The 24769-nt window shown below is 55.1% G+C and overlaps 11 protein-coding genes across 16 annotated transcripts; all 11 read left to right on the top strand.

Annotated features, from left to right (window-relative positions):
- Positions 1-2: 2 nt before the first annotated feature.
- Positions 3-2958, top strand: ABB37_03681 (putative ATP-dependent RNA helicase; the record flags this gene model as incomplete). Its single annotated transcript, XM_015801090.1, has 1 exon — positions 3-2958. The coding sequence occupies exon 1, from the start codon at positions 88-90 to the stop codon at positions 2956-2958; it is 2871 nt and encodes a 956-aa protein (XP_015659710.1). The 5' UTR covers positions 3-87.
- Positions 2959-3661: 703 nt separating this feature from the next.
- Positions 3662-5224, top strand: ABB37_03680 (putative GTP-binding protein; the record flags this gene model as incomplete). The annotated part of the gene is made up of 1 exon (XM_015801089.1): positions 3662-5224. Exon 1 carries the CDS (start codon positions 3755-3757, stop codon positions 5222-5224), a length of 1470 nt encoding a protein of 489 aa, XP_015659709.1. The 5' UTR covers positions 3662-3754.
- A 496-nt stretch (positions 5225-5720) lies between these two features.
- Positions 5721-6493, top strand: ABB37_03679 (putative bromodomain factor 2 protein; the record flags this gene model as incomplete). Of its 2 annotated transcripts, none has more annotated exons than XM_015801088.1 (1): positions 5721-6493. In XM_015801088.1, the coding sequence occupies exon 1, from the start codon at positions 5810-5812 to the stop codon at positions 6491-6493; it is 684 nt and encodes a 227-aa protein (XP_015659708.1). In that variant the 5' UTR covers positions 5721-5809. The 2 variants fall into 2 exon arrangements, with proteins under 2 accessions (XP_015659708.1, XP_015659707.1); XM_015801087.1 differs by having other exon boundaries at positions 5751-6493.
- Positions 6494-6854: 361 nt separating this feature from the next.
- On the top strand, positions 6855-7546 carry ABB37_03678 (hypothetical protein; the record flags this gene model as incomplete). Of its 3 annotated transcripts, none has more annotated exons than XM_015801086.1 (1): positions 6855-7546. In XM_015801086.1, exon 1 carries the CDS (start codon positions 7031-7033, stop codon positions 7544-7546), a length of 516 nt encoding a protein of 171 aa, XP_015659706.1. In that variant the 5' UTR covers positions 6855-7030. The 3 variants fall into 3 exon arrangements, with proteins under 3 accessions (XP_015659706.1, XP_015659705.1, XP_015659704.1); XM_015801085.1 differs by having other exon boundaries at positions 6875-7546; XM_015801084.1 differs by having other exon boundaries at positions 6905-7546.
- A 425-nt stretch (positions 7547-7971) lies between these two features.
- On the top strand, positions 7972-8588 carry ABB37_03677 (hypothetical protein; the record flags this gene model as incomplete). The annotated part of the gene is made up of 1 exon (XM_015801083.1): positions 7972-8588. The coding sequence occupies exon 1, from the start codon at positions 8190-8192 to the stop codon at positions 8586-8588; it is 399 nt and encodes a 132-aa protein (XP_015659703.1). The 5' UTR covers positions 7972-8189.
- A 688-nt stretch (positions 8589-9276) lies between these two features.
- Positions 9277-10683, top strand: ABB37_03676 (putative mitochondrial Succinyl-CoA ligase [GDP-forming] beta-chain; the record flags this gene model as incomplete). The annotated part of the gene is made up of 1 exon (XM_015801082.1): positions 9277-10683. The coding sequence occupies exon 1, from the start codon at positions 9436-9438 to the stop codon at positions 10681-10683; it is 1248 nt and encodes a 415-aa protein (XP_015659702.1). The 5' UTR covers positions 9277-9435.
- Positions 10684-12913: 2230 nt separating this feature from the next.
- ABB37_03675 (putative zinc finger protein) lies at positions 12914-14997 on the top strand (the record flags this gene model as incomplete). 2 transcript variants are annotated; one of them, XM_015801081.1, is made up of 1 exon in its annotated part: positions 12914-14997. In XM_015801081.1, exon 1 carries the CDS (start codon positions 13336-13338, stop codon positions 14995-14997), a length of 1662 nt encoding a protein of 553 aa, XP_015659701.1. In that variant the 5' UTR covers positions 12914-13335. The 2 variants fall into 2 exon arrangements, with proteins under 2 accessions (XP_015659701.1, XP_015659700.1); XM_015801080.1 differs by having other exon boundaries at positions 12965-14997.
- Positions 14998-15792: 795 nt separating this feature from the next.
- On the top strand, positions 15793-16339 carry ABB37_03674 (hypothetical protein; the record flags this gene model as incomplete). Its single annotated transcript, XM_015801079.1, has 1 exon — positions 15793-16339. Exon 1 carries the CDS (start codon positions 15998-16000, stop codon positions 16337-16339), a length of 342 nt encoding a protein of 113 aa, XP_015659699.1. The 5' UTR covers positions 15793-15997.
- Positions 16340-16912: 573 nt separating this feature from the next.
- Positions 16913-18091, top strand: ABB37_03673 (putative mitochondrial hypothetical protein; the record flags this gene model as incomplete). Its single annotated transcript, XM_015801078.1, has 1 exon — positions 16913-18091. The coding sequence occupies exon 1, from the start codon at positions 17057-17059 to the stop codon at positions 18089-18091; it is 1035 nt and encodes a 344-aa protein (XP_015659698.1). The 5' UTR covers positions 16913-17056.
- Positions 18092-18694: 603 nt separating this feature from the next.
- ABB37_03672 (hypothetical protein) lies at positions 18695-21947 on the top strand (the record flags this gene model as incomplete). Of its 2 annotated transcripts, none has more annotated exons than XM_015801077.1 (1): positions 18695-21947. In XM_015801077.1, the coding sequence occupies exon 1, from the start codon at positions 19518-19520 to the stop codon at positions 21945-21947; it is 2430 nt and encodes an 809-aa protein (XP_015659697.1). In that variant the 5' UTR covers positions 18695-19517. The 2 variants fall into 2 exon arrangements, with proteins under 2 accessions (XP_015659697.1, XP_015659696.1); XM_015801076.1 differs by having other exon boundaries at positions 19495-21947.
- Positions 21948-22560: 613 nt separating this feature from the next.
- Positions 22561-24612, top strand: ABB37_03671 (putative ATP-binding cassette protein; the record flags this gene model as incomplete). The annotated part of the gene is made up of 1 exon (XM_015801075.1): positions 22561-24612. The coding sequence occupies one exon, from the start codon at positions 22561-22563 to the stop codon at positions 24610-24612; it is 2052 nt and encodes a 683-aa protein (XP_015659695.1).
- Positions 24613-24769: the final 157 nt, after the last annotated feature.

Raw genomic sequence — 24769 nt, 5'->3', positions numbered from 1 at the left:
AAGCACTGCCGTGTAAAACAAATATAGTAGGATTCCTTTCGTGCTGATATTGCTGCCTTTTGCTAGCCGTTTTTCTGTCTCTCAGCAATGTCCGACAGGCGAGACGGAGAGCCGGCCGCGAAGCGCGTGCGACGCGAGGTGGACCCGGCCATTGAGTTCCCATACGAATTGGACACGTTCCAGAAGACGAGTATCGACGCCCTGGAAGACGGCGACAGCGTCCTCGTGTCGGCACACACCTCAGCTGGCAAGACGACCGTGGCCCTCTACGCCATCGCAAAGGCGCTGCGTGAAAAGAAGCGTGTCATTTACACCTCGCCCATCAAGGCCCTTAGCAACCAAAAGTTTCGTGAATTTTCCGAGAAGTTCGACTCCGTCGGCCTCATGACCGGCGACACGACCATCAAAGCGGACTCGGACTGCCTCGTCATGACGACGGAGATTCTGCGGAGTATGCTCTACCGCGGCACGGAGATGCTGCGTGAGGTGGGCTGCGTCGTCTTCGACGAGGTCCACTACATGCGTGACAAGTCGCGCGGCGTGGTGTGGGAGGAGACGATTAGCCTGCTGCCGGAGGGGTGTCAGTACGTCTTCCTCTCCGCCACTATTCCCAACGCGCGGGAGTTCGCGGACTGGGTGGAGAGCATTCACCCGGCGACGAAGGTGCACGTCATCCACACCGACTACCGCCCTGTCCCGCTGCAGCACTACCTGTACCCGGCAGGCGCAGATGGCATTTTTCTCATTGTGGATGAAAAGGGAAAGTTTCGCGACGACAACTTCGGCAAGGCGATGACGTCGATGGGCGTCGAAGGCGGCAGCAACGGTAATGCGGGTGGCAGTGGTGGTGGTGCTGGCGGTGGTGCTGGCGGTGGTGCTCGTGGAAACCAAAAAGGCGGTGGCCGCAGCCGTGGCGGGTCGTCGCAGTCGATGATGGAAATTGTGAAGTTGGTGATGGACCGCAACATGTACCCCGTTATCGTCTTCTCCTTTGCCAAGGCGGAGTGCGAGCGCAATGCGCTAGCCCTCTCACGACTCAATTTCAACAACACCGAGGAGGACGCGCTCGTGACGGAGGTCTTCAACAACGCGATGGAGTCACTGGCCGAGGAGGACCGCAAGCTGCCCGCGATTGAGCACCTCCTGCCTCTCCTGAAGCGCGGCGTCGGCATTCACCACTCCGGTCTCCTTCCCATTCTGAAGGAGGTGGTGGAGATCCTCTTTCAGGCCGGCCTTGTGAAGGTGCTCTTCTCGACGGAGACCTTCTCCATGGGTCTGAACATGCCCGCTCGCACGGTCGTGTTCACCTCGGTCAAGAAGTTCGACGGCGAGAAGAACCGCTACCTCACCGGCGGCGAGTACATCCAAATGTCGGGGCGCGCCGGCCGCCGTGGCCTTGACCGCGTTGGCGTCGTCATCGCCATGGTGGACGAGGCGGTCGAGCCGGACACGCTGAAGCAGCTGACCGGCGGCGGCGCCGATGTGCTCCTCAGCAGCTTCCATCTGACCTACAACATGGTGCTCAACCTGCTCCGTGTGGAGGACATCGACCCCGAATTCATGATGAAGCGCAGCTTTGCCCAGTTCCAGCGTCTGCGCGACAAGCCAGCGCTCGAAGAGAAGAGTGCCGCGCTGCGTACGTCCATTGAGGGTATCCGCGTCGAGCACGAGAGCGCATTCCGCCAATACACGATCTGCGAGGGTATGATCGTCAAGAAGAAGGCAGAGGTGGACACCATCCTGCGGCAGCCCAAGTTCCTGAAGAACTGGGTGCAGGCCGGCCGCTTCGTGCACATCACCCGTGCGTCCGACCGGGTGGACTTTGGTTGGGGTGTCTGCCGCGCCTTCGCAGCAAAGAGCGCCAGCCCGGACTTCAGCGACCCGAGCTCCTTCTCCATCACGGTCTCCGTCATCTGCATGAAGGCGGACGTCTCCAACCCGGCGGCGCTGACGCCGTGCCCGGTGGCGGCGTACACTTCCGAGAAGGCCGACCTTTACACGGTCACCTTCGACTTCGCCGATGTCGAGAGTCTCTCCACGCTCAAGACGAACCTGCCGGCGCAGCCCGACGCGGAACAGGGCCGCGCACAGGTGGTGCAAATTTTGTCGCGGCTGCAGCGCGAGTTCGCCGGCAACGTGCCGCTGTTGACGTCGGCGCAGATGGGCGCCGAGGACGCGCTGCTCGCGAAGCTGCAGACGCAAGTGGCGAACCTGCAGAAGCAGCTGGACAGCAACATCCTCGTTCAGTCCCCCTCGCCCGCACTGCAAGAAGAGTTTGAACAGTACAAGAAGAAGGAGCGGTTGGAGTCGCAGCTGGAGCAGGTGAAAGGGGAATTAGCCGGCATGGGCAAGGCCGTCTTCTCCGAGGAGCTGAAGCAGATGATGCGTGTGCTGCGCCGCCTGGACTACATCGACAAGGACAACATCATCCTCCGCAAGGCCCGCGTCGCGTGCGAGATCACCACCACCGACGAGAACGAGATCCTCCTTACCGAACTGCTCTTCAAAGGTGTGCTGAACTCGATGGAGACGGAGATGATTGTGGCCCTGCTGTCCTGCCTCGTGAACGTCCACCGCACTCCCGACGGCTTCTCGCTGCCGCAGGAGTTTGAGCAGCCGCTGAAGGACCTCAACGAAATTGTCACCCGCATCGCCACTGTCAGTGCGGAGAGCGGATTGATGCAGGAGAGCAGCTCGGTTGAAAAGGTACTGCCGTCGCTGATGGAGGTGACGTATCTGTGGGCGAAGGGTGCGAAGTTCGTGGACCTTGTCAGTAAGACGAACGCGTACGAGGGAGAGATTGTGCGCATGATGCGGAGATTGGAGGAGATGCTTCGGCAGCTGGCCTCGGCTGCTCGCTCCCCCGCCATTGGCAGCATTGAGCTGCACGACAAGTTCCTGAAGGGAATTCAGCTCATTAAGCGTGACATTGTCTTCGCCTCCTCATTGTACCTGTAATGTAGCAGCTTCAGAGAGCTGCACCTCGCCTTCTTTTGTTCCTCACGTATGTGGGTAGGTGTATGTTTTGGTGGAGAACGAGAAAGGTAAGGAGATGACTTGGAAAAGGTACGCTCTTTCCCCAAGTCTCGGTTTCCTCCTTAACAGTGCTTTCTTCGTGTTTGCGGTGCAACGTGTGCTGGACTTTGTGTTTGTGCGTGTGTAAATTGCGTTTCATTCATAACGGAGGACCCTAACGTCGTTTAACGACTTCGCATAACATTGAATGACTAACAAATGCACTTTAACCCCTCAAAAAGACCTATGAGAGAAACGAATCAAGAGGATGTGTTTCCAACACGTTATGAATTATAGTAATACGATCTTCAGTAAGCAGTTTTGGAGTCGGATTCCTTGTTTTTGCTCTCTTTGTGTTGACACAAATGGCAGTCGCCAACCCGTTGGTGTTAAACAAGTCGATCATGCACGGAACGGGTGCTCATGAGGCAAGCGGACGTTATGCAACCACATGTGAAACCTCGGCAAAGAGCGGTGCATTGCCGAGTTTAATACGTATATGGACTTTGCTCCTGTATTGGATAGAGCAGATGTAATTCGAAGATTTCAATAGTCTTTTCTTTCTGTCTGCTCCTCAATTTTACGCGCATTGTGGCTGTTTTGTCGTGCCGCGACTATTTTTATGAATGGCTTATATTTATGTGCAGAGTCGTCGGTGAAGCTTAACAGGAAACTTGCTTCTCTCTGACTCTCTTTACTTGTTGTTGCAACACACACACGCACACACGCGCGCGCGCAAATGCTGCGGTGTACGCGGTGCACATGGCGAGCGAAGCACCGCTTTGTAGACCGGGTCAAGGTACTGATCTGCAGCGGGGCGGGTGGGGACGGTGCGAGTATCATGGCCCACGTACACGGCAACGAGCTTGCCGGTCCGGGTGGCGGTAACGGCGGCAACGGTGGAAACGTGATGCTGCGCTGTGTCAAGTCGTGCACCGACCTCAGCGAGATTGAGGGCATGGGCAGCCAGATATCCGCCGGTACCGGCTGCTGCGGCTTTTCGCGTGAGGCGCACGGCAAGCGTGGACAGGACCTGTGGTTGCAGCTACCTGTCGGGACGCAGGTAATCGACATGGACACGAACGAGGTGCAGTACGACCTCGATGAGGCGGGTGTGGAAATGATTCTACTTGAGGGTGGCCAAGGAGGCAAGGGCAACGCCGCCTTCGCCAACAAGTACCACCACTCCCCCATTGAGTCAACGAAGGGGTTGCCGGGGAATACGATGCTGGCGCAGATTGAGCTGAAAACCATCGCCGACTGCGGACTGGTGGGCTACCCCAACGCAGGCAAGTCGTCGTTGCTATCTGCCATCAGCGCCAGCAAGCCCACCATCGCTCCCTACGCCTTCACCACGCTGCGCCCCTACGTCGGCGTGCTGCACGACCTGTACGGCAATGTGTGTCGCGTGGCGGACATACCCGGGCTCATCGAAGGCGCGTACGAAAACCGCGGTCTCGGCCACCAGTTCCTGCGCCACGTGGAGCGGACGAAGTGTCTGGCACTCGTGGTCGACATGTGCGACACGTACATCCCCACCAACAGCACGCAGGCGGTGTTGCAGCCGTGGGACGTCGTGGACCTTCTGCTGCAGGAGCTGGACTACTACCTCGCTGGCATGAGCGAGCGCGTCATCATGATCTTCGCAAACAAGATGGACGTAGAGAAGGACAGCTCGGGAAGCCCTACGAGGCAGAAGCTGGAGGAGCTGCAGCGGCGCGTGTCGCTTCCAGTGTTCCCGATTTCAGCAGCCCTCGGCATTGAGCTGGGGCCGCAGCACGCCAGCACCGGACTGGCACCTGCCCTGCAGTTCATGTGCAACGAGGTCTTCTCACGACAGTCGCAGGAGCGGCAGGTACGCCAGTTCCGCTATTCTCAGGAGCGGGAACAGCTCGAGCGTGCCTTCCGCGCCAAGAACAATGGTGTTTTTTTGCCGAGCATTCCTTCCATGGAGTCGTTTGACGCTGCGTCGTTGTCGCCATCTGCGGGGAGCGAAGGTGGGGGCGGGGAAGACGGGTCGGTGGCCTCCCTCGTTGACCAGCAGTTTGACTTTATTGGCAACAGCGGCCTTGGGGTGGACTTCGACGCGTATGCGAACTCTGCCGCGCGCGGCCAGCTGCACCGCTACCGCGACCTGACCATGAAAGGCAAGTACTGGAACCTGACGCGGGAGGATGGGGAAGTGCTGAAGGGTGAACGCTGGAAATAGAAAAGCACCGGTGTTTTCTAGTGGCGGGCCGCTTCTTGCAGCGAAGCAACATCATGGACGATCACCGGATCATGCCTCTCATCACCATTATCATCACACATACTTCGTATTGTAATTGTAGTTCTCGAGCTCTTTTACTGCTTCCTATCACAAATGTGCACTGCCGTGCACGTGAGAGGCGTTGAAACAAACAAACAAAAAAAGCGAGCAGCTTCCGGTCGAAAGCACCCCCCTATGATTCTGCTTACAGTTTCTGTCGCAGGTAACATGGAAGACGAAACACACATGAAGGGGACAACAAGCCGCTGTGCAAGTCGGCCCTTTCAAAGTTACGAACCGTATCTAGCTGAAACGAACACAATAATAGTTTTCTGGTGACTGCAGTGTTCCTCGACGGAAAGCACATGCTTTTGAGGAATGACTTTCTTCTATTCGCGCTGCTCGTTTTCTTTTCTCCTTACCCTTGTGATCTCCATCCTCGTCCTCTGCGAATTGAGTTTCCTCGTCACAACACGAACTGAGCACAGCGACACAACCGTGCACACATACACAAACATAGACTGCCACGCCTTCAGCTCTGTCATCATGGATGGTGCGAAGCGCCCACGAGAGACCGCCAGCTTTCACAAGCAGCAATGTCTTTCCTTTGCGCAGAAGCTGTGGGAGGCCGATACGCTCGCGATGTTCCACCACCCCGTCAGCGCCACGGAGGTGCCGGAGTACTACGACGTGATTGCGGAGCCGATGGATCTGTCCACCATTCGGCAAAAAATTGCGGAGGACAAATACAGCACCGACTCCGAGGTAGAGGACGACGTGGCGTTGATGTTGTCAAACGCGCTGGACTTCAACGCAAAGGGCTCGCCGTGGCACGACCTGGCGAAGAAAATTAAAAATGCCTATCCTGCCATGGCTCAGCAGTCCGGGCTCGCCTTCGACGACGATCAGGTGTTCATTCCGACAAAGAAGGAGCACGATGACGAGTCGACGCTGCGCAAGGAGGAGAGGAAAGGCGACGAGAAGCTTGACGAGGTGCTCAAGACAATGGAGAAGGAAAAAGAGATCCCTTTAGATGAACTTCGGCTGATGTATGCGCGTCGCAAGGCAGAGGCAGAGCAGCACAGCGGTAGCGGCAGCGATACCTCTTCCCCGCCAGAAGACGAGGGTGAAGAGGAAGAAGAGTCGGAAGAGGACGACAGCGATAGTGGTGACGAGGAAGACTCATCATCCAACTCAGACAGCGAAGCGGATGAAGAGGACGAGGACTAGATGTATTCCTGTATCGCTATTTTTTTTTTTCGCTGTGGTTGGTTCGAGGAGTGGGATTGCGGTTTTGATCAGCGAAACGCAAAAAACTATGCATTCATTTTTCTGCCATTGTACGAGGTGATGCCTCGGAAGCGCAAAGACGCACGGCAAAAGAAAGTAAGAGGAAGGAACGCATCGCTGTACGGAAGGTTGAAGATTGATGTGCTGAGATTTTAGATAATACAATCAAGGATTTAATTAGGTGTGCGTTGTTGCACTTCGTCGCACAAACTCACTCAGAAAACTTCACCCTCGTGCACCGAAGTCAACAGTGCATCTCTCCACGTTCTTGCTTTTTTTCTCTCCTCCTCTTTCATCTCAAGCCTCGCTCTACGACGCTGAGATTTCTCCACAATGTTTTGTTTTTGTGTAGAATAAGGTTTCATGTTTAGGGCAAAACAACAGGGCTAACTCCTCTGTTTGTGTGACACCCCTGTTTCATTTGTTTACTTTAACGTTTCTAGGGTCGCACGTGTGTGAGGTGAAGGTCGAACCAGCATGTTGACCATCCGCACCCCGGACATCTTTCAGAGCTACTGCCTTGCTGCCGTCGCGTTTGAGCTCCCCGTCATCGTTCAGCTGCTGCGTGGGGACTGGCGGCTGCCGGATGCAAGCACATGGTTTGAAGATGAGGTCTACTACCGCAACAACATCGCGCTGACCTATGTCTTCGTCGCCTTCCTCTCCGTTCTGGTCATCGCACGCGCCATGGCGTTCTTTCTGCCCAACATGCGCCTACTCATCATCTACAATCTCGTATTGCATCTTATCGAGCTCGTCGTCTTTGTGTACTGCTTTTCTCACAAGAAGGGTGCGTCGAGCGCTTCTGCGCGTTCCACCGCGGCTTTGGTTGTAGCAAACGTGTCCGTCTTTGCTGCTCGGTTCCTCTACTTGAAGGGAAAGGAGCAGGAAGCGGAGGTGGCGAACACCAAATGGAGGCGGGAGCAGCTTGCGATTATTCGCCAGAAGCGCGCGGCTTATGCGAAAGAAAAGGGAGACAAGAAAAACAATTAGTTGTAACTGTTTTCTTTTCACTCTGTGTATGTGAGCGCTGCCACCGTCTGCTTTCTTTTTTACTCTGAAACGGTGGAGAACACTATTTCTTTCTCACCGCTGTTGTTACTGTTCTCACGCTACCTCGAGAGCACGTGGAGAAGTTGTCGAAAGGTTGCGGTTTGGACATTAGGTTCGTACTGTAGGGGCTGCTTGTTGGTTCCCCGGGGGGGGGGGGGTTGTGAAGGTGCACGTATTTGCATCGGAAGGGAAAAGTAAGCGTGGAGGTAATTAGAAAACAAGAAAGGTCGACACGCACCTGCTAATGTTAGGACACCCCAACGGCGATAAAATAAAAGGTGGGAAAGGGTTCGTTAGACGTTTCAAATAGCACTATAATTCACTCCTGCTTTTTTCCCCTGCCCTTTCTATTTCTCTGTTGAGCAGAGCGGCCGATCTCTGGTCGTTGCTTTTGGTGCTCTCTCTCTTTGTTTCAAGTTCCTTGGTCCTCTTTTTTGGGGGCGTTCTAACTTGAATCACCTTTTATCCTTTTTCTTTCAAGTCTGTGCTGTTCAACGACGGACAACGTCGCGGAACTCTTATTGTTATTTTAGGTGAATTCCTTTCCTACTTTCATCTGCAAGTGCTTCGCTCGTTAGTCACGATGATGCTGGTGCAGTGGTACACCGGGGCACTTCTGTGCGTTGACGCGTACGAGCTCTATCGCCTCTGGACCGCCTCGCCGCGCATGCTGTCCAACGGTGCCTGCTGGTTCGACGCAAGCTCCAACGCACCGATGGCCCTTGCTCTCTACACCGCGCTTCTCCTGTGTCTGATGCTCGCTCGCCTATTCGTTCTCATCGAGCCGCTTAGTCGCTGGATGCTGATGCTCGAGACGATTCATGATGGCATTCGCGTGCTGCTCTACTCGGCCCTATTCACCGCAAAGAAAGACGCGTCGCAGGCGAACACGATGCTAATCGCTTTTGCGGTGTGGAACACCTTCTTCTATGGGCGAGCTTACTATACCACCATGGTAATGCTGCGTGAGCACAGTAAGTAGGTCGAGTACAACCTCGGTAGTTACCTGGTCTCATTAGTGAGTAGATCATGCGGAGAGGCTCAAATGCCCCCCCCCCCTCCGTTGGTTCTTCTCCTCACACGGAACGTACTTTTTTTTCTGCTTTTTCTGTTTTCCTCGCCGTTTTCTACTTTTTGGGGGAGAGGGCGATGGATACGTGCAACACACCAAAACCTGCTCTCTCCCTTTCCCTCTTGATCTCTATCTGTCTCGGTTAGACGAGTATCTCCTGTTTTTTTTATTTCTCTCTTTCTCCTGGTGCATCCTGTCCAGCAACGTTTTCTCCATCACCCTCTGTGAGCAGCTTTACGACCTCCTCCCCTCACTTCCGAAAGGCGGAGATCAAGTTTGAAAGCAACAACAAAAGATTAAAGGAGTATCGACGTTTCAATCCATCGAGCGGAGCAGCGATTCAGTTTTTCGTGCGAGAAACGGAGAATACGAGAGCCCGCAAAGCGGCAAGCTTCAAGGACTCTGTCTCATCTTTATCGCGGCCAACAACATGAAAAAAAAGCCCGAAAAATCTTGTCGCTCCGTCAAGTGCTCGTGTCGCCATGTTTCTCCGTGAATCCAATAAGTATCTTCTCCACCTCATCCACAAATATCAACGCACACTTTACTTTTTTTGCTGCTGCACGCTTTCTTCTTTTCCGTTCTCCTTCGCACGGAAGGACATACACACAAGTTATTCTACTCGCGTAGACTATATTATTCCAAGGAATTCCTTTCTTGTTTCTCACCTAAGTAACCTTCACCTCTTTTATTAATATTATTGTTTCTTTTTCGTTTTCAACTTGTTAGCGAAATCAAAAAAACAAACATACACACCATGCTCCGCTTCGGTCGTCTGTGCACCCCCAAGGCTGCTGGTATGCAGCGCCGCTTCCTGAACATCCACGAGTTCCAGTCGAAGCAGATCCTCAAGGAGAACGGCGGTAAGGTGGAGTTCGGTATTGCGTGTAAGACGATTGAGGAGGTCGAGGCGGCGTGCGCCAAGATCAAGACAGAGAAGAAGGTGGTCAAGTCGCAGATTCTGGCCGGTGGCCGCGGCAAGGGCACCTTCAAGGACGGCTACAAGGGCGGTGTGCATGTGTGCGATAACGCCGCGGCTGCCGTGGAGGCGGCGAAGCACATGCTCGGCAACACCCTCATCACGAAGCAGAGCGGCGCCAAAGGCCAACTCGTCAGCACCCTCTACGTGACCGAGGCCGTCTCCGGCATTAAGCGCGAGCTGTACCTCTCCCTCATCCTGGATCGCAAGAGCGCCTCCCCGATGTTCATTGGGAGCGCGGAGGGTGGCATGGGCATCGAGGAGCTCGCCAAATCCCACCCGGAGAAGATTAAGACGATGCGGGTGAACATCGCCGAGGGCGTCGACCACGACGCCGCTGTCGCGTACGCGAAGGAGCTCGGCTTCGCGGGTGAGACGGCGGAGCGCGCGGCGGAGCAGCTGAAGGTTTTGTACAACATCGGCAAGTCGGACGACTGCACCATGGTGGAGATCAACCCCTTCGTGGAGCTGGAGAACGGCGACGTGATGGAGATCGACGCGAAGCTCAGCTTCGACGACAACGCTATGTTCCGCCAAAAGAAGATCTTCGCCCTCGAGGACAAGACCCAGATCGACAGCAAGGAAGTGCTCGCCAAGAAGTACGACCTGAACTACATTGCACTGGAGGGCAACGTCGGCTGCCTCGTGAACGGCGCCGGTCTCGCCATGGCCACGATGGACCTCATCTCGCTGCATGGCGGCAGCCCGGCCAACTTCCTTGACGTCGGCGGTAGCGCCTCCGAGGAGCAGATTGTGGCCGCCTTCAAGATCATCACGGGTGACCCGAACGTGAAGAGCATCCTGGTCAACATCTTCGGTGGTATCATGCACTGCGACGTCATCGCCGAGGGTGTCGTGAACGCCTCTAAGACGCTGAACACGAAGGTGCCGATTGTGGTGCGTCTCAGCGGCACCAACGAGCAGCTTGGCAAGGATATCATCCGCAAGAGCGGCCTCGCGATCCACCCTGCTGACGACTTCGAGTCTGCCGCGCTTAAGGCGGTCGAGTTGGCCAAGAGCCACTGAGCAGAGGAACCTGAAAGGTGTTGCGCAGGTTGGGCAAGGGACTGCAGCGTCACAGCTCTCTCTCTCTTTCATGACCAATACGTTTTTTTTTCTTTCTTCCTGTTCTCCTCCTGCAATCTTTCAGTGTGCCTCTCTTGATTTACGTGCTTTATTATTATTATTTAGTTCTCTGATTTTGTTTGTTTGTTTCTATCCCTCTCCAACGAGTGTGCGTTCATTTGTGCTAACTACTTTGTATTTCAAAACAGTTCTTTCCACCTATGGAGTGCATTGCCTTGCAGCTCTTTGGGTTGTTTCGCTGTTGTTGCTGGTGTTTTCCTTCTGTTGATGATGGTGTCAATAATTTTGTAAAGGATTTTTTTTTCTTCGTGCTATGCTGTTTACGATTTTCTGTTTTATATTATTATTATTTTCATTTTCTCTTTCTTTGTGGTTGAAGTCTTTCTCTGAGATGGAAAGAAAAGAGGGCAGAGGAAAGCACTATGGAGGAGAACGGCACTTCCAAAAAAAGAAAGAAAAAACTGTGGAAGCTGTTTCATTTCGCCGGGAGAAAAATACTGTTTTCTTATTGTTATTATATATATATATATATATACTTTTTCACTTGGTAGCTAAGACAAGCACCACTCGTGGAAACTCTTGATCCGCCGTTGTCTCTCTCTCTCTCTCGCACACACACGCATGTACACTCCATACATTCTTTCAGCTCCGCCCATTCTTTTCTCCCCTTCTGCCAAATCCTGTCAGGGCTGGGCCACAGAAAAAGCGGTGAGTGGAGGGAGGGGGTCACATAGCGAACCGGGGAGGAGAGAACGAAGCGGAATGTTTTTTTTTTTGCTGTGGATTTTTCCTACGAGGTCTTTCTTTCCTGTCCGAATGTGCATCGAATGTAGATCCTCTGAAGAGGCGCGGGGATGTTCTCGCTTCTCCTCCGCAGAGAACCAAAAGAGAAGATAGTGAAAGACACGTGTGAGGGCGAAGAGGGAGGAGGGGTAACAAATAGTAGTGGAAGAGAAAAATACGAAGAGAGAGGCGAAGGAAAATTGGAAGGTAGAGGGGAGTGTAATACCGACGCACAAGGAGAAAAGAACATCAGCTGAGCCGCGCGTACATGGAGGAGTGCGAAGGAGAATCTTCTTTGTTGCTGCTCGTGCATCGCGCCGTCCTTGCTTTAACGCTCTAAATGATTTTTTTTTCTGCCTTTCCTTCCCCCCCCCCCCCCCACCGCGATCATGATTGGTGATATGACCAAAAGAGAAAATACGTGCATGCTCATGTTAGCTTCTTCTTCTTCTTTTATGCCTCTTGCTCCTGTGGGATTGAACTTAAAGTGGGTGATTACGAGACGGCTGTTTGTTTTTCTTTCCTTCTTCAACCCCTTCGCAGCACCAAACGGACGCAATCGAGAAGAAGAAGAAACGACAGAAAGGGGGGGGGGGAAAGGTGGTGCAGTTAGTCTTGCTCATTTGCATAGCGGAGGATGTCAGTCAAAGGCGAAACGAAAAACAATAATCTAGAAAAGCGCCTGCGGTACCGATATATACCTGTAAGCGTTCTTTTTTACTTTTAATGTTCTCCTTTTAAGTTTTTTTTTTTCCTACGCGCTATCTTCCACTAGGAAACTGACTGTACGCTGCTTCTGTGCGTTGTTGTTGCTCGCCAGAAGCTTCCTTTCGACACCCCTTTCTTTTCTTTTTCTTCGCTTTTCATTTCGGCATATTCGGTGGCCTCTTCCGTGTTTGAGCGTCTCATTAATATCAAAGAATAACTACGTTTTGTTTGTGTGTTTTAAAATATAAAGAACTATCAAAAGAAAATAGCAGCACCAATTTTCATCCGTCAATATCAACCAAGTAAGTACAAGGGAATTTTGCTTCATGCAACAGCACCCTTTCTCATACACTTTTCTTCTGAGTGTGATATGAGGGCGTAAGGAAATTAATTAATCAGTATCCCCGCTAGCAGCTCTTTCCTTTGGTTGCGTTGCATCCCACCGTTCTTTGAGAGCTGCTACGCGTATTGGCGCAACCGAGCACGCACGCGTGCGTGTATCCTTGCCGGTTAACGCTTCTCGAAACTACGTACATGTCAGTTCTCAAAGTCGTGCTTTGTGGGTGTTTTCTCACCATTCATGTGAAATGAGAACTGTGCAGCAGTGTCGTTTGATGTCGATCTCGCGCTTCGACTTTCCTTCGTCATTTTTTCCCTATGTGCTAACAATGCCGCGGAAGGAGAGTCCTTCTTGCGTCAAACTCTCTCTCTTTCTTACGACAAACGCAAAGCGCCAGAACAGACATACGCGCCTCCGCGCACATACGCACACTTGGACAAAGAAGCACCAACTCCTTGTGCTCTGCTCGCCAAAATAAAATTATAATAATACAAAACACGCGCATCACCGACGGAAGAAAGTCTGTGTGGTCAGTAGCACGCAAAACACGAGGTGTGTGTGTGTGTGTTTCCCTTTCCGTTGTGTCTTCCGGCGCATACGTGTCACTGCCAAAAAGAAGAAAATCGACTTTATAAAGAAAAGCAGCAGCTGTCTTCGTCACAAATCAACTTTTCTTTCTTTCTTTCCCTTTCACCCCAAAGGCTCATAGCGCCGTTCGTTTTTATTGTTGTCTTTGTTATTACCCCACCGTGTGCTCCGTCATGCACATCGCCGTTCCCATCTTCGCCGTCGGACCCTATTCCCTTGCGTTCGTGGTGGGGCTCCTGCTCTACTGGAATGCCTCCCTCATCATCTCGCGGTGCTTGACCGCGTTCTTGGCGACGATGATCGCCACGAGACTGGACTTGGCTTTTCACCTCCTCTACGCGTGCCTACACCACGTGGTGGCGAGCGTATTTCGTCTGCGCGTGACCTGGGATCTGCAGGACGTGCTTCAACACTTTCAGTTCCACTCGCAACTGTACGTCATCGCAGACGTCGCCAGTATTTCGCTGCTTGTTGGCAACACCCTGCAGTTCTGGGCCGCCGCACTGATTACCCGGATCGCCCTCTCCGCGCTCGCCTCCCGCACTGAAATCTGGATGCGCTGGTGGGAGTCGCAGTCCGTCGTCGATCACGTTCTCGCCACCGTGGGATGCCTTGTGTGCGTGGTGGGCTGCGCGCTTCAGTGGGCGTATTATGTACTGCTGCCGCAGGCGGAAAGGGAGGAGGGCGGCTTTGCGTCCCTGTTGATGTGGTACACATCTACCGTGTACATCGTCGCGGTAGGCGTGCGTGCGGCGTGCAACCTGACCACGGCCCTCATGCGCCTGTGTGGGTACCGCCTTATGCAGTGTCTTGCCAACAAGGTGGACCGAGTCGCCGCGCGAGCTCTGGAGGATTCTGGGTTGAACCCTCACTCGGAGGTCCATCAGCTGTACATGGCGTATCTGTACGCCGTGGTGTGCGCCGTGACGGCGTGGTACTACTCTCCGTCGTCGTTGCCCATGTGGATGCAGTGCTTCGTTCTCCTGCGCCTCTACCTCATCGCAAGCGCATCGTGGAAGTTGCAGCACTACAAGCAGGTGCTCGACCGGTTTCCCTCCGTCACGGCCGATCCCTCGAAGGCGTGTGCGATCTGCCGCGACGACTTCCTCCCTGGTGAGCACGTCACCTGCCTCCCCTGCGGGCACACCTTTCACGGCGCGTGTGTGCGGTCGTGGTTGGTGCGAGCGGCGACGTGTCCGACGTGTCGGCAACCCGTGGCAGACGCGGCGTGGCGAACCGGCCAGCCGCGACGCGGCGCCGTGCGAGGTGTCGCAGTGGGTCGATTCACCGGCTCCATACAGCCCCTCGCCCCTCGCCTGCCGGCTGCCGCGCCACACACACGGGACACACGGAACACACCGCGCACCCTCCCGACCACCGCCACAGCTGCTGGTGCCGCGCACTCCTCTTCCCTCCCCTCATCCCGCCTCTCGTCTTCCACAGCCCACGCGTTTGTGGTGGCACACGCACCGCTGCCACACCTCGCCGAGCTGCAGCGCATTGAGGCGGAGCGCCGCGCACTGGCGCAGCATCGACAGGATCTCCTCTCTCAGTCAAGCTCCCCTGTCACCTCTCCTGTGGCGGCTCCTGCGCGTTCTGCCAGTGAGGCCAGCATCCGAGAAGTTGAGCGAGGGCAGGTGGAGGAGAACGGAGTCGACCCGCTTCTCTTCACCGATACGCCACTGGCCCCGGCAGAGTCGCCGGCGGAGGAGAGGCAGAGCGGCGACAGGTTTTCTGCGGCGCCGCACCGCAAACGCCAGCGTGCCGATGCCGCCACGGCGGGTGGCGAAAGTGCCACAGGCGAGGAAGCCTCGCCTCGACGGAGACGAGAATAAGTGGTGAGAGAGGGAGCGAGACAGACAAAGTGTCAAACCGAGTTGCTAGGTGCATACATGTACGTCCGGGTGATTGTTTTGATAGTGACGGATGGAGATACAAATGGAGGGCGTGCACGTCTTGTCTATACGCGGCTGTTGTTTTGGTTTTCGTGCACAGGCCGTAGAGAAGTTTGGGAGGTACAGGAAAGAGAAGCAAGCAAACAAAATGTTGCGCTCAGGCAGCTAAAATGCCGCTTTCATAACTTGCAAGTTTCTTTTTGACTTTTCTACGGCATGAGGTTGTGCGTACCTCTTGTCCCTTTTGCCGTCTGCCTTTCCTCTTCGAGTACCTTCTTTTCCTTCTTGATTTTCTTTCCCGCTCGTCTTGATTTTGATTTTTTTTTTTTTGGTCTCCGCTTGTTTGCTTCAGGCTTGTTTTATTTTCGACTCCGCTGTCATTTGTTGCTACTCTCTTTTGTTTTTTGCTTCTTTCTCCCTCAGGTAAACACGAACGTGAGCGTGACGAACGTAGAGGCCTAACGGTAAAGAGAAATTGGTGTCACAGATCTGGTACTGTTTTCTGATTCATGTCTTCTTAATAGAAAGAAGGCTTTTGTCATCTGCTGCTGCTGCTGTAGAGCACCGGCGGTAAAGTAAAAGAGAATTGCTTGTCTCTGCGTACTCACACTGTCGTGTGGTTTCCTCCTCTCCCTTGTCGTATCACTGGGTCGAGCAAGTGGATCATCGCTCTCTTCGCGTCTCCCCTCTTCTCTTCTTTTCATCCCACTATTTTTGTCGAACTGCAATGCGAAAGGTCAATAAGGGGACGTCTGGGCGTGGCTGCACACACTTGAAAGAACCGAATTAAAGTCATTCTCTTTCTTTCCCATCGGTGTGTTTGTGTGTGTGTGTCTTCTCACTGAATTATGAAAGGAAGCGTACGTTCATTTAGGCGTCTCTGAACAGGTAACGAAATAAACAACAACATAGGATTGCGTTATCGCAAAAAGTAGAAAAGATGCTACGCCATTCAAAGGATCTCCAAATGTGCCGCAAGACTGCCGGCACGGCAATCGGCTACGTATGCCGCCTGCACGAAGGCCGCTGTGTTATCTGCGATCTGCAATTCGACGAAATTGTGGACACGATGCGCGAAGTCCACCTATGCGAGGACTGCAGCATCATGGCCACGGAAGGCGAGGAGGCGTGCATCATGTGTGGCTCTCGCCGGGTGACGGATGTCGCCTATTACTGCCCGTACTGCGTAGCGCTAGAGAAGGACAGAGATGGGTGCCCGCGTGTGCTGAACCAGACTCGTCAACAGCGCATGGCTGCCCTGCGAGCTGCCGTGTCGAAGTAAGTGAATGACCACGCAGGGTCCTACGTGTCATCGTGTTCTCTTCATTTACCAAAAACGGTAGTATAGAAGAGGAGGTTTTTCGTGCTGCGTTAAAGCCTTTTTTTTTGGTGTTCTGATGTTATTTTTTGTTTTACTGCCGATCTGCTCAAGAGGTGACCCCTTTTTTTCTTCTGGTGGTACCGTTGTGTCTGTTTGTGGTCATGCTGCGGGTGGTCGAGTGAGCCGATTCCCCCGCTAATTTAAAAGAGGCGCACTTCTCAGATGCCTCACGAAACGATCCTCTAAAGGCACCGCAATTTTTTTTTCTGGCGGAGTAGTATTGCAATAAGAAGCCGCCGTTGTGACTAGGGCGCGATAGCCAACATTATTCTGATGACGGCTTCACGGAACCACGCCCCTTGGCACCGTGTAAACGAGGATACTTAAACTCTGTGTGTAGCTCTCATCATCCATTGCTTGTGCTTCTCCATGCCACAATTCCTGCCCTTTTTCTTTAATTAAAGCACGTCTCGTTTTCTCGACCTCCGCTTCTCAACTCCCTATTGGTCTACGAACACCCACTCTTCGGCTGAAGTACCAGAAGGGGAGCGCATTTCCGCGTTGTCTCTTGCTGCGCTTCACCCCCCCCCCTCCTTTTCTGTTGCACGGTTGTGTTGTTGTAGACAAACAAGAACCAAAAGAGAGAAAAATAAACGAAGCGCTACAAAGTTAGCAAAGATGAAGTCGTTTTCTGTATGCAGCCGTGCTGGCGCTGTGTCGGCCACGTGGGCGGCCTCTCGTGCGTTTGTGGCGCAGCCCACCGCCCTTCTCCGCGGCTTGGAGCAGCTGCAGGACGTACCAAGCTCTACCGACCGCAAGCCCACCGGTATGCACCGCGGTCCAGGGAAGCGCCAGACCGCCCCGAAGGAGGCGGCGCAATACCAATTTATCAAAAAGTGGGACCTTCAAATGCGCGAGTCGTGGGACGACCTAGAGCCCTTCAAAGGACTCGCCAAGCCAAAGGCTCAGTTTGGCAACGAGGCGGCGGAGGTTATCTGGCCATACGCGCTGCTTCTCGAGCACGTGATTAAGGTCCACCCCTACACCAAGTCCATCTACGTCTATTATAGTCAGCGCCAGAGCTCCGCGCAGGGCCAGCTGGCGGCGAATGCGGCGAAGCGGGTCGCGCAGGAGTACCTGATCCCCATCACCTTCCATAACTCCCATGTGTACGTGGAGACGGAGATGCTGCTCGAGTACAGCGAGACGCCGTGGGTGGTTGTGAACTGCCTCGACGGCTCGCACCAGGTGATCCCTATCAAGCCACAGGAGGGCCAATCCGTTAAAGAAGGGGCGGAAGAGGTGCTCCACGCCATCGTGCAGGCCTGCAACGCCATGGGAAATGCCGTCAAGAACCCGAAAGAAGTCATGCGTGTCCTGAGCGAGCGCCCACTGCAGAATCAATACGTTCGGGTGAACTACCAGTGGTACGGCGACACCCCGGAGGAGCGGATGAGCCATCTGGTAAAGTGGGACTTTGAGCCGGAGAACGTCGCGCCACAGCTGCACAACCGCACAATGCACGTCCTCGATTGGATGAACTACGATGGCAATTTGCCAACGCACAACTCCGTGCGGATTAACGTGCGCCGCGAGGCCGCCCGCATGCGCAAGCCGAACATCGCGCCGGGACCTCGCACCTTCTTCAACTCTGCCGGCGCCCGTGCCAACGCACGCACTGCGCGCTTTAATAATTCTCGCTCACCGCAGTAGAGCTTCTTTTGACAGAGAAAACGAAGCTGGTGTTGCCTCCGTTTTCTTTTGGGGGGGGGGGTGTTGCCTGGGCATCACTTGAAAGGGGTGTTCTGCCTTCCTTTTTCAGTCCCCCACCTGATGTGGTTTTTGTTGTTGTTTGTGTGATGTGGTTGGTTGACTGTGCAGTTTTCTGCGGTCCTGTTGAGTTGTTGTCGTTTGCTATCTGGTTTCACATACGTGTCATTATGTGCCATCTGCGTACGCGCATACACACACCTTTTACTCGAGTCTCTTTCCGGAGCTGCGTCTGCATCGGGGTTTTTTTTTCGGCGCATCTATCTTGCTTCGCCTTCTTTTTCTTCCTGAACCAACGACTTCGGTAGAGGGCCGACGAGGACGTCGGCCCTCTACTGCAAAACCCTGGCGCTGCTTCAGCACGGTTTTTCTTTTACTATTATTATTGTGGGTGCTTTTTTTCTTCCTGTTTCTTCGTCGTTACCGCGCCTGCACAAGGTTCGCAGCTGTCAACGTTCACCGCTTCTCTCCCTCCTCCTCTTTCCTGCTGTCCTTTGTTGTTTTCCTCTTCTTCTTTTTTCTTCATCTGTTGTGCTCGATCCCCTAGCACGTTTTGTATTTCTACTGGACTTTATTCCTCTTTCTTTTATTAGAGTTGGTCAAACTCCGTTGCCCGAGCTGTTCCCCCTCTCTCTTTGCTGATCTCACCTACTTCCACATGGAAGACGCGGCTGTTGTGCACAGCAACGCCGCTAACTTGGCCAATGGGTCGAAGGAAGACCACGACCTCACAATGGCGTCGCGTGAGAGCGCGCAGCGCGAAACCAGCATTCAGAACGAAGCCTACCGCCAGGCGCTGAGCGAGTTGGCGGGTGAGCTCTACGTCGAGGCGTACAAGAGCACGTTGCAGCAAACGCTTGAGAAGCAGCGCAAACACTGGAGTATCAGTGGCGAGTAAAGGATTGCCGCTCAATGCGTCGTCGTGATGTTCTCGCTGTTTGCTTCCGTCAACGATCATCAGCAGCACACCTGCTTGTACGAAATCTCAATTGAGTCGTTGCAGTCAATTGGCTTCTAGCCGTGGCTGTTTCAGCACGTACATGAAAATGAGCTGCCCTTATTAATTTCCATGGTAGCTTTCCTCACATCGGCAAACGCTGTTTTAACTTTGCGTCTCAACTGTTCGGAAAGGAAAAAGAAGCAACGAAACTATTGCTCGTGCCGCAGCACTCTGTGCAGGTCGAAAGTTATAAAAAGGACGAATCAATTCTTCCAACTTTTCATTAAATATGGAGCCGCATTGTTGATCTTTAAGCGGTGTAATCGCAGCCAACCAACCCCCTATGCTTTTCTTTGGGCTTGCCCTTGTTCTTCACGTAACCCCTTCTCTTTTCTTTTTTTCTGCAGACACAACAAGGCTTTTTTCAGCATGAGATCCTCCACAGCAAATCCATGTACGCTGGACACTGTGCGCTCCTGCGTTGCGTGGCTCGACTACGTTAGCGCCGCGCTCAACCCGGAGCGGACTCCACATCATTCTTGCCTCGTGCACGACATGCACGCCCTCATGCGCAGTACCGCCCCTCCACCGCCCGCCCTGCAGGAACAGTGGAGCACGCAGGTGTGGGCGATGCCGGGTGAACCCTACGAAGTGTACCTCCTCCGCTGTCTCGCCCGCCAGAGTGGCGTCACACTCCTCTCCCCGCACTTCTCTTTTGATTCTCCGGCAGTGGAAACGGTCGATCCGCAGATGGGTGCTGCTGGAGCCCAAGCTTTGTATGCCGAGACGTGCGTTGTCGTCGGCCTGCGGGTCGAGCCGACCGCGAAGAACCTCCTGCAGACGGGCTGGGACACCCAACCCTGTCCGTACTGTCCCAGTGCCGACCCCGCAACGACTGCCGGCTTTCATCCAGTTCTGCCGTTGCTGTACGGCGGCGACACGTGTGGACGCTGCGGCCGCGCCTTCCCGATGGTGCCGGCCTGGACACGCACGGTGTACCTGGTCTTGCAGCACGGCGATCGCACGCGGGCCGCGGCGGTAGCTTACGGCGATGGTGCGCTCCGGCACCTCTCGCTGGGCGCCTCTATCAACGCCCTGCTCTATCGCTCGCAGACGGAGCAGCAGGAGCCGTTGCTGGTGGTTCACGCCGCGCAGCCTTCTGTCGTGCTTTCATTACCCGCAGCTCTCCTCACCACCTTGAATCCGAGTAGCACCGAAGCGTCTACGCCAACCGAGCAGCGTAACTTTTTCCGCACCTTCTACGATCAAATGCAGTCGAGCTTCGCGGCACAGAAGTGGTCCGGGCCGTTGCGATCGCTTGACGATGTGGCGAGATACATGGCACCGAAGCTGTTGGGGCAAACGCAAGCGAAGAAAGTTGTCCTCTTGGTGGTGATGTACACGCTGTACTGCTCGCAGCACTTCCTCAAAGATGCCACCCGTCGCCCACTGCACTTACTCCTCCTCGGTCCGGCAAAAACAGGGAAAAGCGCGTTGTTGTGCGGCGTGCAGTCTCTCATGGGTGCCCAAGCTGACGTGCTGGACTCCACCGTTGTTCGATGCGCGGGTCGCGGCGAGGTGACGCGGACAAGCGATGGGGCGTCCTTTCTGTCAGCTCTTCCGTCGCGCCGTCGTGATCTTCTGATGGCCGGTCCCGGCATGACCGCCACGACGCTGGTGCTCGATCATCTCCCCGCCTCGTCCTCCGCCGCCGTCGTGGCACCATTGAAGGACGCCTTGGAGCGCCAGAGTGGTTGTGTGGCGGACATGGAGGGTTTGGAAAGCTCCGTCGCGATGGGTCTCCCTGTGCACATCATCGCAGCGGCTGAGGAGGAGAGCGGGAGTGCGGTGCACTTGGCTCCCTTCTTCCCCCTGGTGACATCCCTGATCCCTACCAGCTCCCTCGGCGAGTCCGCTTTGATCAGTCAAGATGTGGTGGCCGCGTCGCGGGCGCGGGCCTCCACTAGTCGGTCTACCTCCCGCGGCGCCTCCACTTCCTCTTCCTCTTCCATTACGCAGCGCTCCGCGTCCCTCATGCGGGGACCAGGTGCCAGTGCGCTTCCCGAACGCCTTACCGCGGACGATGTGGAGTATCTGCTACGCCGCGCTGCCGACCCTGCTCTGCTGAACGCCACAATGGACTCTGCTGTGTGCTACGCTTCGTACATGCCAAAGCTGGTGGCTGCGGCGGGTCTTGTGGAGGAGGCACAACCTCCCACCTGCACTTTTCTCCCTCCGCCCTCTGCCTGTCGTGGGTCGCGACAGATGGATTCACGTTTAGCGTCAGGTGCTGTGGACGAAAGTCTCTCCGCAAGCCCGCTGTGCTTTGAATCGCACCTACGCGTTTTGCGCTGTCTTTCGCAGGCACGCCTCCTACTCGAGACGGCCGAGGAGGTGCGAGCGGTGGGGTGGACGGTGGAGATGCGCGACGAGGTGTGGCAGCTCTACGAACACCACCTTGTCACGCTGGGCGATCTCCTGCATCAGCGCAGCGGCACGCAACGCGCTGAGAATGCACGAGCAGCAGCGGCAGCTCGCGCGATGTCCGCGACCATACCCGGCACCAGTGACGCCGGAGCGTGGGCACCGTGGCCGTCGAGCGGAGGTGTCGGACGGGATGGCAACCGGATGGGAAAAATGTCGAAGAAAAAGCGGCGTCTTCTCTTCGTCGAGCAGCTGCGCCGCTGTCAGTCGCTCCTCGGTGATGAACGAGACGTGATCCTGCCCGCAGAGGCAGCGCACATATACGCACAGATGGGCGACAGCGCTGCTTTCGGTGACTTGCTGGACGTAGTGATGAGTCGGCTGCAGGAAGAAAGCTTGGTGATTCGCCGCCCCGGTGGATGGCGGGCCCTTTAAACTTAAAAAAGAAACAACGCTCAACGACGAGATACAGCGTTTCGATGTGCACTCCCTCTACTCAGTTTTTTTTTTTGATCCTCTTGTATTTTGTTTGTTGTACACCGCAAATCTGCGCAAGTCCGTTTGCGGTTGTGCCGCTGCTTCTTTCCTGCTACGAGACACAACGTTAGGTTTCATTTGTTTTTCACAGAATATTCGATTCAGTATTAATGGAACTGTTTTGCGCTTCAGTTGCCAACTAGATGCGGAGTTCAGGCAACGAAGTACCATTCCGCGCGAGCAACTACGTTGAAGCTTTTCCGACTGTTGGCTCCATTTACCGTCGATGCGTTGTGGGCCGCACCTGTGTGGAGTGGTGTTGTGCACATACGCTTGCAATGGCGCGTTACGGCGGGTTTCCATCTCTACCCCTTTCAATTTTCCTCTTTTCGTTTCCCTTGTCTTCCCTTTGCTCACCGCAATTGCGGTGTATTTCACCGTTTCTTTTTTCTTCTTTTTAATTCTCAGCAGGTACGTCCGGACCATTCCGTATTCCTAACTACTACTCTCTCTCTCTTGCTGAATATATGTTTATATCGTCACTTCGTGCGGCGCTTCCCTGCTCTTTCTCATGCCGTCTCCTGCGCCGCCGTCCGATCGCGCAGAAGCGGGGTTGCTCGTGAGCTCCTCGTCTCCGGAGACCTCTTCGTCGCCGCTGCCCTCAACGCACCGCAAGACCGTCCTCACGTGGGAAAACGTCAGCTACACCGTTGGCACTGCCGAGGCGTCCAACGAACACACGTTGCTGCGGCACGTCTCTGGCTACGTGCGGAGTGGTGAAATGCTCGCCGTTCTCGGTCCCTCCGGCGCCGGTAAGACGACGCTGCTTGACATCCTGGCACAGCGAAAAACATCCAAGATGGGCCGGCGCTCTGGCGAGATCTGCGTGAATGGCGCGCCCATCGACCCGATCCGCTTCCGTCGCGAAAGCGGCTACGTGCAACAGGACGACCTCACCCATAGCTACGTCACCGTCGAGGAGGCCGTGCGCTTCTCTGCGACGCTGCGCACACCGCCCACTGTCTCGCCGGACGAGCTGGACGAACGCGTCACGCGCGTGCTGAAGCAGCTGGGCATCTACAACGTGCGTCACCGCTGCATCGGCAGTGCGTTGGTGCGCGGCGTCAGCGGTGGCGAGCGGAAGCGGTGCGCCGTCGCGGCTGAGATGGTGACCTCGCCCGCCATCCTTTTCCTCGACGAGCCTACGACCGGCCTCGACACCTTCACCGCGATGCACCTCCTTTTGCTGCTGCGCTCCCTCGCCCAGACTGGGGTGGCGGTGATCTTCTCCATCCACCAGCCACGCTCACGCATCTATGAGGTGTTTGACCGCGTGCTGCTCTTGAACAGCGTGGGCGAAGTGGCCTTCTTCGGGCCCGCCGCGCAGGCTCTTTCCTTCTTTGTCGAGATCGGACTGCCGTGCACCTACCCAAGCAACCCGGCCGACTACCTCCTCGATGCCGTGTCGACGCCACCCGCCGACGAGGAGCAGTGGCCGCTGCGTGACAGCGAAGTAGCGGTCGCCGAGCACCACAGCAACAGCGGCGGCACCCAACACCTCAGCCCGCCCGTGGCGCCTGGCGAAAAAGGGCGATGGGCGAACGTCGTCAGCTCCAGCCCCACGCAAGGCCGCGACATCGCCGCCGCCTTCGCGTCGCTGCGGCTGCCTGGCGTGCTCCAGCAGATTCGAGAGCTGCAGTGTGAATTTCGCGTGGTGGTGCCGCCGCGCATCTCCTCCGCCACTGTCGAGAACGAAAAGGCCGGAGCATATTTCCGCGGTTGGGGGACGCAGGTGCGGTGTATCGCGCTGCGTTATCTGCGCAATCGGCGGCGCGACCCCGTCGCCACTTACGTCTCCATCTCGTCCGCCATCATCTTTGCCTTCCTCACTGGCACCATCTACTATCAAGTAGGCACCACACAAGATAGCATTCGGAGTCGCATGGGTGTACTCTTCTTCATTATGATGATCAGCACCTTCTCGTCCCTCGGCAGCCTCGAGATGTTTCTCGTCGATCGCGCCATCTACGCACGGGAGCACCGCAGCGGCATGTACAGCACCTCCGCGTACTACGTGGGGAAGGTGATACAGGATGTACCCGTCGGCATCGCCGTCAACGCCGCCTTCGTGGTCATCGTCTATTTCCTGGTGGGACTGCAACTCTCGCTTATAAAGTTTCTCGTTTTCTACGGGGTCTGTTCGCTTGTCATGCTGAATGGGTACGCGCTCTGTCTACTCATGTCGAACGTGTCCACCAACTACGCCACGGCGAACATCATTACCTCGCTGCTCCTTGTCTTATACCTACTCCCCACCGGCGGCATGCTGGTGAGTCTCAACAGCATCCCGTTTGTGTGGCGATGGATCAAATACGTTTCCTTCGTCCGCTACGCCTTCTCTACCCTCGTCGCCAGCGAGTTCGATGGGCTGACGTTGGTGTGCGACACGAATTCGTCGGCGTTGACACCGTGCATTACCTCAGGCACCGCCTACACCGAGTCGCAGGGAATGTATCCGAGGGATATCGTGCCTCACACCCTCTTTGTGGTGTGCAGCATGTTTGTCTACCTCCTCCTCGGCTATTTCGCGCTTCGGTGTTGGCGGTCTGCGGAGGGGAAGTGAGCGCTCTTTATACTCTTCTGTTTTGGTTTTCTCATCTTCTCGCGGTGGTGCACACATGTAACCTATAAACGTGATACAACTATTCCCGCGTCGCTGGAGCACACACTCTTTTTTTTCCCCAACGGCGCATGAGGCATCTTGTTTCTACTGGGTATGA

Source organism: Leptomonas pyrrhocoris (genome assembly GCF_001293395.1).
Source record: "Leptomonas pyrrhocoris isolate H10 chromosome Unknown, whole genome shotgun sequence".
In the NCBI taxonomy this organism is placed as follows: domain Eukaryota; phylum Euglenozoa; class Kinetoplastea; order Trypanosomatida; family Trypanosomatidae; genus Leptomonas; species Leptomonas pyrrhocoris.
Note: the sequence above shows the minus strand (reverse complement) of the source record. Positions and strands in the feature narration are given on the sequence as shown.